This window comes from Notolepis coatsorum (assembly GCF_963971535.1).
Source record: "Notolepis coatsorum genome assembly, chromosome: 17".
NCBI lineage: Eukaryota > Metazoa > Chordata > Actinopteri > Aulopiformes > Paralepididae > Notolepis > Notolepis coatsorum.
Window position 1 is genome coordinate 76,355,293 of NC_140181.1, and position 15,566 is coordinate 76,370,858.

The window sequence follows — 15,566 nt, forward strand, 5'->3', positions numbered from 1 at the left end:
ACAACAGAAATAGACGGTTAGACAGACATCCTCAAACGTGTCTCAATGCCTCAAGGTGCATCAGGTTTAGGAGTCCACTCACATGCATGTAGGAGTGTCTTCCTGTAGTGAGAGATAATCTGTGTGTGTGTGTCATTGTAAAAAGACAAAACAATGATAATCTTGAGGAACAACTGAGAGGAGTGTGTTCTCTTTTTACAACTGAATCAGAATGCTTCAGTCAAAGAACCATCATTTATGCTGCCATTGTCAGCAGGCTGCTGTGTGTATGTGTCCCTTTTCTCACCACTCTGTTAATGTTACGGGTGTGTGTTGTTCATGTATGTGTCCTCCAGGCCTGGATTCGGACGAGTCATATGAGGCCGTGTCGGAGGCCAGTTTCAAAGACACCGTGGTGTTCGACGGCCAGAGGAACAACGGCTCCGTCCCACAGGAGAATGGAATCAAGAAACACAGGTACCACCGCATTCCTGTTCTGCGCGCTCTCCCTGGTCTGTGTGTATGCGTGTCTGTCTGTCTGTCTGTCTGTCTGTCTGTCTGTCTGTCTGTCTGTCTGTCTGTCTGTCTGTCTCGGTGTGTTTTGTTGTCTCTTTGCCCATGTGTCTGTGTTTCATATTTACTTGGCAGAGAAAGCCCTCTGAAATGGCATTTAGACCATGTGACCAACATTACCAACATAAACAAACCTTTTACAGCCACATAATAACGGCAACTACAATTAAAAAGCGTATGAAATCTTTAAACACTCTCTGGGCACAACATCAAGCACCTCACCTACTAGTCACACTGGGGCTGTCAGTTTTGGATGTGTACAATGCTATATTTAGCCCACCCTAAGTCACATTGGTTCTATAATTCTGGTCTATATGAACTCAGTGACGCTGCTCTGTTGACCATAACCTGCAGACTGATGGACTAAGAGAGGGCAGGGCTTCCCACAGGCTGACAGGCTGCTCTGTTGACCATAACCTGCATACTGATGGACCAAGAGAGGGCAGGGCTTCCCACAGGCTGACAGGCTGCTCTGTTGACCATAACCTGGAGACTGATGGACTAAGAGAGGGCAGGGCTTCCCACAGGCCGACAGGGTTGTGGTTTCTCTCTTAGCTGGTGTAGAGTTTCCTGAAAGAGTTCACCAGCTTGTGGTCAGTTCATTCTCCAGCTGTCAGGCAGTCCACTGTTAGCCCTTTTACACCGGCCAGGCTCCGTGCTGGAGCCGGTTCCCGAACGTAATTTTGCACCGGCCGGCACGTTCAGACCGGGATTAATTGGTTCAGAACGTGATAAATCGGTGCTCAGCTGGCACAGGAAAATAGTTGGTTTTTCCTCGCGAACCGTGACATCATCAGTGGGCGTGTCATATTCTAGGCTGTGAAGACGGGGAAAGTAGAGAGTCGGCATTGCACTCAACCGATTCATTCAACAGGAAGCGATTTGCGAGTACAATACACCATCCAACCAGAGTGGATAAAGAAATGCTCCAGAAATGAATATGCGTAGCGAAAGGCTTAACGAGTCAGTGCGAGAGCGCACACACGCACACACACGCTGTATACGTTTGAAATTAATCGTTCCAGCAAAGTATGCTTCTATTATTCGAATGACTTGTTCTACTGTAGACATGACATAATAGCATGATATCTGATTTATTAATGCCAATAATGGACGACAACCGCAATTGGCACTTGAAGTGTAAATGATGGATTAGTCAGTAGCAATTCATGACGGCTCGTTTAGCTCAACTGGTTAGTGTCCTGCCTGTGGACTCTTGGATACTTCTTTTTTTTCTGTAACGTTAATTAATTTATCCACTCTGGTTGATAAGATAAGATATTCCTTTATTGATCCCCTTGGGGAAATTCAGGCATCATAGCAGCATGGGGGGGGGGGGGGGTACACAGGTAGTAAAAACAACACAAGCAGTGTAAACAAATAAGTCAATATAATTGACTATCTAACCAACTGAAATATACAGTATTCACAGTATCACAGTATTCACATAAAGTGCAGTATGCATAAGGTGGTGTTATTGTCCTTTTTGGGACACCAGAATTATTTAACGTTACAAAAAAAAAAGGTAAGCAAGAGATTCAAACTGGGGACCATATGGTCCACAGGCAGGGCACTAACCAGTTGAGCTAAACGAGCCGTCATGAATTGCTACTGACTAATCCATCATTTACACTTTTCAAGTGCCAATTGCGGTCGTCGTCCATTATTGGCATTAATAAATCAGATATCATGCTATTATGTCATGTCTACAGTAGGACTTACTACTATATGATACCCATTAAAACAAGTCATTCGAATAATAGAAGCATACTTTGCTGGAACGATTCATTTCAAACGTATACAGCGTGTGTGTGCTTTTGTGTGTGCGCTCACGCGCTGAGGCTCGCTCTCCACGCATAATTCTTACCTGAGTAACGCCCCTGTTGATGACTGAGACGGTGGAATGTTGGTTCTGCTTAAATGGGTGTAAACACGGGGTGGTTCGCCAGAGAGCACCAAGGTTCAGAGGGTTCAGAACGGAGCTGGAGCTTGAACCGGAGCCCGGGCGGTTTAAAAGCGCTATGTGTGACAACAATTCAGCCATTTACTTGTTTTCACACAAAAAGTATTCAGCATAAACCAACAAAAAGACGAAATAAATAATAATATGGCAATAACTTGTAAAACAAATGTTCTGTAACGCTCCTTTGGAAATGTTTTTGGGGGTTTCTTAGTCGAGGTACTGAGGTTCTTTGGTCGAGGTTCTGTTCCTCGACTATAAAGCTCTGCAGGAGATCCATGGAGTCGAGCAACAATACCTGCTGAAACACCAAGCTGAGTCCTTCCTTGAGTCCTTCCTCCGTACAGCAGAGCTCTATGGAGAAACCATGGCAAGCTGACAAAGTGATTTCAAATTAAAATGTCGACTCATGATGCCATTTTGCCAAATCAGCACAGCTGTGACTGTGACACATTACATAATAAGCTAAGGGCTCACTGGCCACGCCTCAGGCTCTGCCAAGAGATGTCTGGAGAGACTCGCAGTATAAGTTATTATATAGGCCTAGCCAAAGACTTTTATTACCAGTTGGACAGGTTTGAGTATGACAAGTAATAAGTGCACTGCTGGTCAGTGAGAGAAGCTGGTTAGCGTGAGAGGCTGGTTAGCGTGAGAGGCTGGTTAGCGTGAGAGTCTGGTTAGTGTGAGAGGCTGGTTAGTGTGAGAGCCTGGTTAGTGTGAGAGGCTGGTTAGCGTGAGAGGCTGGTTAGCGTGAGAGGCTGGTTAGCTTGAGAGGCTGGTTAGCGTGAGAGGCTGGTTAGCGTGAGAGGCTGTTTAGTGTGAGAGGCTGTTTAGTGTGAGAGGCTGTTTAGTGTGAGAGGCTGGTTAGCGTGAGAGGCTGGTTAGCGTGAGAGGCTGGTTAGCGTGAGAGGCTGGTTAGCGTGAGAGGCTGGTTGGTGTGAGAGACTGGAGATTGGAGAGTGATGGAGGCTGGTTAGTGTGAGAGGCTGGTTAGTGTGAGAGGCTGGTTAGTGTGAGAGGCTGGTTAGTGTGAGAGGCTGGTTAGTGTGAGAGGCTGGTTAGTGTGAGATGCTGGTCAGTGTGAGAGGCTGGTTAGTGTGAGAGGCTGGTTAGCGTGAGATGCTGGGGCCTAAAAGAAAAAATGGTTTGTTTCAGGTTGCCGACCGACCCTGCCGATTTAGGTGCGACCCAATTTATTTTATGAGTAAAAAAAATCGTTTTATTTTTTTTACAATAAAGTTTCATAAAAATCTTAGTCAAACCTTTAGTATTATGGATATTAAACATGCTGGCAGAGTACATGCATCCATGTTGTTGTGAACATTTTAATTACCGGTAAATAAAGAAATTCCCTATCCATAGTCGCCGTGGGAAAGAATAAAATAAAAAATTCAATAAAATAAATTCCCTACCTACCCATGGCCTTAACCAGGGGTGCAGTCGTGCACACACGCGGTTACACGGCGTGTTATTAGATCACTGAGGCAGAACTAAGTACGCGCGATCGCACACGGATGTGTACTCGCGTGTACGCGCACACAAAAATGCGCTGTATCCATTCGTTGTGACTAAGTACCCGGCCGGCCGCCACCGTTTTACATAACAAAAAGCGCAGGTAGACTAGGTGTCTGGGTGTTGGCTATCTGAATGCATCTCCCCCTTCATTCTGTGTGACGGCAGTGGAGGTGAATACTAATGTGGCTCGGAATTCGTGATGGGGGTCTACCTGCTTATGATTGAATCAAGCGTCTGCCGTGCTGCGCGCCAGCTTTCCAATTGCTCTCGCGCGCGCACATTCACACAAATAGAGAGCAAGAGCGTGTATGATAGAAAGATTGCACTTGCGTATATGCGCTTGTGTGTGTGTGTGTGCGTGTGTGTGTGTGTATATAACTGCGCGCGCGAGTGGGTGTGAGCGCACTACAAGGTTCATCACCAAACCTCCCTTGCTGTGCACTAGGAGTCATGCACACACAAACTTCAAGTAAACACAAGTTGTCTGATTATTTTAATTTTGTGTGTGTGTAAAACAATTTATTTAATTGAATTAACTTAAACAAAAAGTAAATACAAACTAAATTAACAATGTAACTTACATTGTTAATTTAGTTTGTATTTACTTTTCTAGTTTAAGTTGATTCAATTAAAGAAATTGTAACTACTATTACATTTAAAACATTGTTTGTTTTTCAACCATATCTGTTGACAATATAATTTCTTTATATATTGAAGGCTACATCCTGCTACCTTTTTCAGCTTCTCTATTTCAAAAAAAAAAAAATCTGTTCTGTGCGCGTGCACGTACCCGCGTGCGCGTGGCGTGTTACCAGTTCCCATATTACGACTGCACCACTGGCCTTAATTGACAACCAACAGGAAACAAACTATATTTTTTTATGCCTGGTTAGTGTGAGAGGCTGGTTAGCGTGAGAGGCTGGTTAGTGTGAGAGGCTGGTCAGATGATTTCCCCAGTGAGTCTGTTGCGTCGGTGCTCTTACTTCACTAACGAGCCAGGGGAAGAGTCTGGCGTTAAAGGATGAACAACAACAAACAAAGAAACATCTCCAACTCCCATCAAATGATTAGCTGGACATGCCGTGTTAGGACCCAGGGACAACGGTGGAAAGACAAAGACGAGACAAAGCATTTGAAAATCAGTATTTCGGTGCATAAACCTGTGGCGAGATGTGTGTTCATTTGTAGTGGTTAACGGTCGCTGGCGCTCTCTTCTGCTCTGGTTCTTATAAATTACGTTAGCTAGCTAGCGAGTTAAAATGGCCCAGATTATGACCTCCTAATGAACTACAAGCATCTCTCCTCTAACATATTTTTATTACATGCAACTGCACGGTTTTGACCCCAAAGTACACAGTCAATATACAGTTTGTGTAACAGTAAATGAGATACGTAACGTAAACACGGATTAGCCTATTTCTTTGTTTGTTTTAGTTTCCCCCTGAGCCCTGTCTGCCTGTTGGCAGAGACGGGACACAATTAAGGACTGATGGTGATAGCCAATCATGAGTCCTCCTTAAATATTGCAGTACAGTGGTTAGGTGTCTTTGGCAGCCGGACAATCAAGTAAAGCTATGCATCAGTAGACATTACATTTCCTTGCTTTACACCTGTGGACGTGCGTTTCATCTTTCCCAAGACTGTGCTGATCATTCGGAGGAGGGAGCGAGGTGCTGGACCGGCCGAGGCCTCGAGCTGAATCCTCCAGAGTTTCAATTTCAATTCCCATTTTGGCTTCCCGCCATCACCAACACGAGATAACCGCGTGCTGCACGCCGCGTTGCTCTCGTTTTGTCTCGTTGTAAATGCAGCAGACCCTTCCTTCACAGTGCTCTCCGCCCCTCCCCTCAAGCCCAAACGGTAGTTTCAGCTCGTGTTGAGAGGGAGGAGGGAGCCACGGCGCGTTTCTCCAGTTATTTATCTTTAAATAGGTCTGTGAAGTTTGTGATTTACACGTGTTGGCATGTAAAGCATTCATAGACGTCCAGTCAGAGAAAACATTTCCTCAAGCAAAGGTCCGGAACATCATAATGTCTAACTCGTGTTATGATTCAGTGCCATATACTGTATATTGAAGTAGCCTAAAAGTTGTATCAACGTCTGTATGTAGTCGACAACTGACTGTCAAATTGAATAAAGAAGTCACTAATATAACACTGACTCACGTCGCAATGCTTAAGGGAATGCACAGATTTGATTGGCTGAGTAGCGTCACGTGAGATGACTTGGTCTGTGAGTTTCCTGGGCCGTTAAATCTGTGCCGTAAAGACTAAAAAAGCTGTGCCGCTTAAAATAGGAGTGTTCCATCAAATGTATTAACTCTCAATCATTTATCGTTATGGGTCCAGATAGGATGCCGTCTGCGGTTCTGCCTATTGGTTATTGGTGACCTCTGCTGTATAGGATGACTTGTTTCCATACGGAATTGTTTCAGTTGGGTTGATGAATCTTCTTCTGTATGTGACCACATTTATTTTTTTATTTTACCTTTATTTTACCAGGTAGTCACTTGAGATCAAAGATCTCTTTTTCGAGCAAGACCTGGCCAAAATGGCAGCAAAAACAAAAAACAAACATACAAAAATACATAAAAGGCAAAGTGGGGCAAGGGGATACATTTGAGCTGCAGCAAATCAGATTGAATGGGATTGGGGGGAGATTGGAGGGTAGGGTAAAAAGGTAGAAGGTAGGTGCAAAGCCTTGCAACAGGCAGTGGCAGTGAGCCGTCAGAGCTGAACAACTATTTATTTGCAGTAAAAAACATTGCATTACAGCACACTCCTGTTACTCTGGATGTGGAATGGCATGTAATCACTTGTGCTAAAGTGCACATCGAATGTGTGAAAACACTCACTAGAATTTCAAAATCGCTGCTATTGTATATTCACTGATAAAATTATGTATTGTCCTGCATGGATTATACCTACCGAACATCAGAGGATGTACTTCCTGTGGTAGCTGAGGAGTCTGTCACGCTGTGGCCACTGGCAAGGACAAAGGCAGACTGCAGTGTATCACCCTACTGAGAAGGTGATTGGCTGCAATCTGCTATCTCTCCAGGGCACTAGGGTGTGCAGGTAAGACTGTGGCCAGCAGCTCCCGCCCCCCTGGACACTTACGTCTTTGAAACACTCCCCTCTGGCATCAGGACCAACACCTCATGTCACAAGAACAGCTTCTTCCTGTCTGCAACCTCATCAATAATCCCCCCCACCCACCCAAACTGACAGGGCACTTTACCCCCCTGCCACCCATAGACATGTCACATTAACGGACAGTCACCACAATTGTCTCTTAGTCTTTGCACATTCCCTGATCAATATCTTGCACATTCCACATATTACTTTTACGCACAGCTATTGGCATGTTTGAAGGCTCACGGTGTTCCATTAAATATACCAATTGTACACCACAGATACCACAAATTCTTCTATGAAAGAGAGACATCAAGAGGTTTTGTTTCAGATTTTTATGATCAATTACTAACATCCTCATATGAAACCCTCCACCTAGACTCCGTCTGGAGGAGGGATATACCAGACCTGGAAAGTGATTTTGATTGGCAAGAAGCCTGGGCAAATATTCGATTCACATCAAGGAACCCGGACCATCAACAAATCAATCTTAACTATATTCACAGGACATACTTGACTCCTATAAGACTGAAAAAATGGGTCTTATACAAGACTCCAAATGCTCCTTATGTACAAATGGGGACGAGGGGACATTTATGCACATGTACTGGGACTGCCCACCAGTTAAGATATTCTGGAAAGAGGTGACCCAGCAACTATCAAACCTCTTAAATTGGAATATACCTGTACACCCCTCTGTACTACTGCTGAATGATGTTTTTGAGTGTGCAGTACATCCACAGCTAAAGAGATTGGTTTTATCGGGTATCACAGTGGCTAAAAAGCTGATAGCATCACGATGGTTCCAACCGGAAAAAATGTGCCGAAAGGTCTGGATTATTACATATCTCGATGTGATCCATCAAGAAATATCTACAGCTAGAATTTTGGGTCTCAATGAATCCAAAATGACATTGTGGTTAGAAGTGGTGGAGAAAATAAAAGCTAGCATATAATGGTAATGTCTGGTTAGGAGCGAGGGAAAATGGATGGATTATCCAATGGGGGGTCCGGAAGAGGGGGGTACGAGCTGGAGCATATGTGTGTAGGTTTTTAGATAACAGGTATTAGGGGTATATCCTATATAAGACAATTAACTAAAATGTGATTTCATTGGATGTGCACTGACGACTAATGCTTGTATATCTTATCGTGTGTTGTCATGTTTGTTTATGTGTTTGTTTAAAAAATAATAAAATACAAAAAAATATCTTGCACATTCCTGTACAAATTGTACAGCTTTTTCACACTTGTTTTCTTCTAATGATAACAATAAATGCTCAATAAAGAAACCCAATGGCCACCACAACCCAACATGTAGATAGATAGGCAGTGAGAGCCAGCATATCACCAGGCTTATCAAGTGGGCTTCTATCCCCAGGCCATCAGGCTGCTAAACGAACAATGAACACTACACAACAACAACCACCAAACGCACATAGCACACACATCCACACGCACACACTCACTTTAAACAAACACACTGTAGCACCCACTCCACACACTTTATAGCACACACCCACTTTAAACAAACACACTGTAGCACCCACTCCCCACACTTTATATTTATTGATGAAGGATTGCACTACAACTCGTACACCTTACTGTAAATTGTACCTAAATTGTACCTCATCCCATTTCTGCTTTGCACTATATAGTACTGTACATTAGTACACTGCATAGTATTGTATATTATATGGTAACTCAGAACATTGTACATATGTCTATACCGAACACTGTGACCTCATTTTCTTCTTCTAAATTACATGCTATACTATGTTGTTTGATACTATCTTGTCTAGCACAGTCTCTGGAGCGTAACAGTAAGAAGCATTTTGTATGAAAGTATTCTGCACTTCTGTATGACAACTATTAAAGAAACTTGAAACACCTCCCTTCACTGGTGTTTCGTTAGGTTAGGCCCATGACACCTCAGGAAGGGCTCAACGGTTAGTTCCAGTGTCCCAGAACCACCCCCCTCCATGCTAGCTTCCACTTTTCCATGATCTATCCACACGCCGAACCTCCTTATGCTATCCTATGTCAAAAATACTATTCCTCATACCAATATCGCACATGAAACGGCAATACCGGAGAAGAAAAGGAATACTCTTAACCTTTTTACTTTGGCACCCAGCCACTGACCGCCTTTCAAGTAGTACCTGTTTGACCTGCAGAACTTACATTTTACTTAAATACTTTTCTGTCGTGTTACTTGTATGCACAAATATACCAAGGCAATTTCTTTGTATTGTGCAAACGTACTTGTGCAATAAATCTGATTGTGACATAAGATAATTAGCTCTCCAAACCTTTTCCTTTTCTGTGCAACTTTCCCATTCTTTCCTCTTGATTAGATTTAGATTATATTTGATTAAAATGTATTATCATACAGCACAAGTACAGTACAACGAAAAGAAGTTTGGTATCCAACCAGACTGCAAATATAGCAGTAAAGTGCAACCGCAATTAGGGATGGGTACCGAATTCGGTACTTTTGAGGTACCGAACCGAAACACGTCGGTACTACAGAGTATCGAATCAAGTGAGAAACAAAACAAAAAAAAAATCCTTTTTTTTTTTACTTTTTTTTTCTTTCTTTTTTTTTTTTTTTTGTATGTCAACGTTCACACGCACAATATATGCTTACCTAGGATTTGACTTGATTCAACAACAAAGCAGTCGGAGCAATGACAATTATTTGAAGTTTTGATTTTCTTTTTTTTTATGACTGAGGTAGGTAAATTAAATTTCTTGAGACTAAAGTACAGAAAAAAGGTACCGTTGGGTACCGGTATCCATTCACAGGTACCGGTACCGGTATCGGTTCAAATGTGAAAGGTACCTATCCCTAACCGCAATATACAATGTACAGGTTATTAAACTGGGTACAAAATATACAAATTAGTACTACTGAGTAATTGTGTAAATCAGATGTATGTACAGAGTTGTAGTATAATATGTGATACAGGTATAAAGACAGTATTGAAGGATTTGGGGTGCTTTTTCAATGTATGTGATGTATAGATTGGGGGGAGAGGATCACAGCTAAAATGGTGATCGAAATGTGCATGGAAGACGGTGATAGAAGAAGCGGTTCAGAGGCAGTAGCCAGCAGAATGTTTAGCAGCCAGCCGAATGTTTGTTGACATTCCTTGTAAGAACATCTGAGATAAGAGCGAGTGTCTCCCAGAGCAGGAGGGAGAGGTTCATCTTAATGAAACGTGAAATGTGTGTAAAGGTTACTAACGCAGTTGTCATGACAACACGTCGCATGACAACCAGAAGGCGGGGCCGTCGTTGCGACGACGAACATCTATAAGTCGAACAGTGTTTCCGGGTGTAAGGCAGACTAGAATCTGACCAAGAGCGAGTAGGACTGAGATCACACCGAAGACACTCTCTCCTCTCATCACAGAGAGGAGGGGGGGGGGGGGGGGAAGAATGCCACATCATCATTAGCTTCGGCTAACGCGAGGAGGGTTAGGCTAAAGACCAGGCCTGAACACTATTGGACTGAATAACAAAAGGACGATAGACGAACACACCGAAAGATCATTAGAATAGACTCTTCAAGGACAATACAATCTGTTAACATCTGAGCTGAGGTCTCTGTTTATCAAATAAAACCACGCTTTTCCTTGTAAGGTATTTCACGTTGTCGAAGTGTCGAATTCTTACGGAGGTGGAGAATTAGTATGGTTTATGGATTGCACTAACGGGGGAGATAAGGATCTTATCAGCCAGTGTCGGAGAGACGTCGGGACCATTAAAATTACACAACGCAGAGGAATTGGATGGAGAGCCAAAACAGATGAAGACGTGATACTGGCCAACGGAAAAAGACTTTTTCAATAATGGGGCGACAGTGGTCATCGTGTGTGGGAGAATCATGATCGAAGCAAGGCCGGCCAGCCCTGGGAGAGCGTCGAGTCGAGCGGTCATGAGGCGGACCAGCGCTGTAGGAGAAACAGCGCTCCGGAGAAAGATGTGAGTTCACTGTGCACACATGGTTGTTTTGATCTTTTAAGCCAAATAAAAACGAACAGATAGTGCATCCGTAAATAAGTAGCGACAGAGAAGCCAGCTGTGATAATATGAGCAGAGAGCCATGGTGTTTTGAAAAACCAAGATGGGTTTTATCTACAGGGAATGAAAAACAAACGGGCCGGTGAAGGAAGGCAGTGTTCTAAGGGGTTAATTCCATTTTTGTTGGTCTGTAATATAAGGGTTGTTTTCCTCGCAAGAGGCGGGAACGCGGGACTGTGAGTCGGGAGAATCTACCTAAGTTTTTCAGACCTACCGTCATTTGGCATTCAGTCTATTTTTGACCTGTTCAGTACTTGCATGTTAGTAGATCATCTATTGTCATGTGACCTGCAGACATCATTATGACCTGTTTGGCCGACGAGACTCTAAGAAACAGTTGTTTTGTTGTTAGGCCTTGAAAAAGGAGGGCAGGGTTCGTTTGTTTGAGAGAGTAGCCATTATGAGCGAGACAAGATGGCCGCAAAAGGGGCCACGAGGAGGATGATACAAGATGGCCGTGAGCGCCACGAGGAGATAACAACAGATAAGAACCAGGAAATGACACGTCAACTAAAACACCATGGAGGAGGAGTAGGTCGCCACCTAGTGGCGGAGGGGGGGTAGTGCTGGGGAGTTTTGATTACCCATGGGGGAATATTTAGATATAAGTCTGTACTACCATCTAGTGGCGGAGTGGGGGAGTGATTCAATAGTCAATCTACTGCAGCACAGAGAGTGGATCTATTATAATAATAATATTGATATACAGGTTAATTAGATAGAGTTTAATCATACAATGGATTAAATAAGAATTGCACAGACAGAGGAGGTGCAGTTATTAGAATGGGTTAATTATGGAATAAAGAGGGAGTTTGAATTCCAGTGGGGCCTTCTCACACCTAATAGATAGGCAGGGTCTTCAGAAGACACGTCACCAGAAGAACTGGCGCGCGCTGGGGGTCAAACTCGGATGAAGAGTTGCGCGGAGTGGGTATCGGAAGCTGCAAGTGTCACGCCGGAAGACAACAAACAGGGAACCGCCCTGTAAGATAGATAATAGGTGTGGAGAAGGTGGTAGACTAATAGCAAAACAAGGGAAGTCGAATGTACAGACGACTGCCGGTGTTGTGTTTCTGCTTTCAAGGGGGGAATGACACCGACAGCGATGGAGATGACCAGGAGACAGACTGGAGGAGGAGGAAGCCGCAGGGGCCAGGCACCGCAGCCTGGGACACAGATCATCCGCGACGAGAGAGAGGAGACGGCGGCGGTGCAGGAGCAGATCTGGAGAAGACAGCCAGAGACACTGAGCAGGAGCAGACCAGGGGAGACATTTTTGCCTAGGGGACAGCGCCCTGGGAGGGGGACCAGCTCAGGAAAGGAGCCGTCACTGAAAGGGGCCCTTGCCCTAGAAGACGGGACCGGCCCAAGATGGGAGGTGTACTGTAAGAGGGAAGGGAGCGCTCTGATTTGGACGTGGGGTACCTAATAGGGGGGCCGAAGGGTTTAGGTGTGTCGTCTGAAAAGTTGCAATCTGTGTTTTTCTCTGTCTCTCTCTCTCTCTCTCCTCCATGACCGTTGTTTATCCTTTCTGGTTTGGGTGTGATGCGGGTAATGGAAAACAAAAGGAAAACAGCAGACGGCGGGGCCCTCATTGTTATGAGTCTATTTTTGTGTATAATTAATTGAAAAACCAAGTAGTCTGTTGATTCTGAAGGTTGATTAAGAATCAAAGGGGGGAATGAAGGATTTGGGGTGCTTTTTCAATGTATGTGATGTATAGATTGGGGGGAGAGGATCACAGCTAAAACGGTGATCGAAATGTGCATGGAAGACGGTGATAGAAGAAGCGGTTCAGAGGCAGTAGCCAGCAGAATGTTTAGCAGCCAGCCGAATGTTTGTTGACATTCCTTGTAAGAACATCTAAGATAAGAGCGAGTGTCTCCCAGAGCAGGAGGGAACATCTATAAGTCGAACGGTGTTTCCGGGTGTAAGGCAGACTAGAATCTGACCAAGAGCGAGTAGGACTGAGATCACACAGAAGACACTCTCTCCTCTCATTGAGAGGGGGGGGGGGGAGGAAGAATGCCACATCATCATTAGCTTCGGCTAACGCGAGGAGGGTTAGGCTAAAGACCAGGCCTGAACACTATTGGACTGAATAACAAAAGGACGATAGACGAACACACCGAAAGATCATTAGAATAGACTCTTCAAGGACAATACAATCTGTTAACATCTGAGCTGAGGTTTCTGTTTATCAATAAAACGACGCTTTTCCTCATAAGGTATTTCACGTTGTCGGAGTGTCGAATTCCTACGGAGGTGGAGAATTATTATGGTTTGCGGATTGTACTAACGGGGTGAGATAAGGATCTTATCTGCCGGTATCGGAGACGTCAGGACCATTAAAATGACACAACGCAGAGGAATTGGATGGAGGGCCAAACAGACGAAGACGTGATACTGGCCAGTTTGATCAGGATCTAACAGTATGGTAGTAGTCATACTGGCCAGCAGCGTTACTAGTAAGAGTAGGATTTGTATAGATATAGATGTAGTATCTACAGATATGTAAAAGGGCTATGTGCAGTGTAATATAGGATTGACAGGATCTTGGCGAACATGGTGGTAGTTGACACCTAGGCTTCTACCCCTCCTATTACAGCAACCATTTATTGTGCAATCGGGCCTAGTTGGGCAAAGTATTATGCTAGTCAACGTCACCTTAGCACATAGTCTAAAATGATGCGCTATATGTCCACAACACAGTCTAAATGTAAACCGGCTCTGCTAAATATAAACCAGGAGGTAAACGGTTGCTAAATGTAACCGCTGCTAGTGTGCATAGCGTCTGGTTGCTAGGTAACCTGCATGGAGGGCCACAACATGGCAGACATAAAGGTTATTATGTGATGACGTTCCGCCAATCGGAGCTGACACTCTAGAACTCTTTTTTAAACCTCACTGTCTATATCATTTTGAAACCTCACTGTCCATATACTCTGATAATAAAATGGCTCTGGGCCTAGCTATATATATATAATATTATAGCTATATTTCTCTGGACCTCTCTCAGAACCTGAGGTAATAAGTCTTTATTTGTCATGCAGATGAACACTCATACATCCACATCCCCTATTCTTTTTCTGTATTTTTTGCTCCCATCCCAATTTAGTCGTTATGCCAATTCCAAGTTCAAGTTTCTTTAATAGTTGTCGTACAGAATACTTTTATACAAAATGCTTCTTTCTGTTACGCTCCAGAGACTGTGCTAGACAAAAGATAAGTATGAAATAAAATAGTATAGCATGTAAAAAATAGAAGTCACGTACGTAGACGGTGTTCAGTATACTGTACAATGTTCGATGCAGAATAGAAGTAACTGAGTTACCATACAATATACTATGCAATATACTAATATACAATATACTATATAGTGCAAAGCAGAAATGGGATGAGGTACAATTTAGGTACAATTTACAGTAAGGTGTACTGAGGTATGGGTTGTAGTGCAAATCCTTTACCAATAAATATATATGTGTTTAGGTGTTCTAAAGTGTGGAGAGTGGATGCTGCAGTGTGTTTGTTTAAAGTGAGTGTGTGCGTGTGGATGTGTGTTTGATGGTTGTTGCATAGTGTTATTGTTCGTTGAGCAACCTGATGGCCTGGGGATAGAAGCTTCTTCTGAGTATTTCTGTGCTTGTCATGAGACTCCGGTATCGCTTGCCTGACCGCAGCAGTTCAAAGAGGCAGTTGTTTGGGTGGCTGGAGTCCTTGATAATTCTCTTAGCCTTACCCCTGCACCGCTTGTTGTAAATGTTCTGGAGGGTGGGAAGCCCCCCTCCAATTGTGCGTTCGGCTGAACGTGCCACTGTAGTCTGCTACAGTTTTGTGCGGTGCTATTACCAAACCAGGAGGTGATATTGCCAGTCAGGATGCTCTCTATTGTACATGAGTAGAAGTTCTTAAGGATCTTCTGACTGACTTGGAACTTCCTTAGGCGCCTGAGGAAGTAGAGGCGCCTTCCTGGTCGTTGCGCGCATTGCCCCACTGTCGGCCTGGGGAGGGTGAAGAACTACCACATGCCTTCTCCGATACATGTGGAGTCAGCCAGACGCTTCTTTTCACCTGACAGCGAGGAGTTTCACTGGGGGAACGTAACGTGTGCAGAGGTTCACACTATTTCCCCCAGATCCCCTCCCTGCTGAACAGGTGCCCTGACCGACCAGTAGGAGTCGCAGTTTACAATGACCAGGACACATACCCCGCCGGCTTCCCACCCGCTAACACTGCCAATTGGGTTAGTAGGGACGACTGACCAAGCCGGAGGTACCGCTGACAGCTGGATTCGATCCCAGAGTCTCTGCGGTGGT

General features: G+C 44.2%; 1 protein-coding gene across 3 annotated transcripts in view; it reads left to right on the forward strand.

The window, feature by feature from the left end:
• osbpl2b (oxysterol binding protein-like 2b) overlaps window positions 1-15,566 on the forward strand; it is a 116,692-nt gene that overhangs the window by 60,600 nt on the left and 40,526 nt on the right. For all 3 annotated transcript variants that reach the window (XM_084333768.1, XM_084333770.1, XM_084333769.1), the window contains one exon: window positions 336-456. In XM_084333768.1, coding sequence (XP_084189894.1) covers window positions 336-456 — 121 coding nt within the window. The remainder of the gene's footprint in view (window positions 1-335; window positions 457-15,566) is intronic.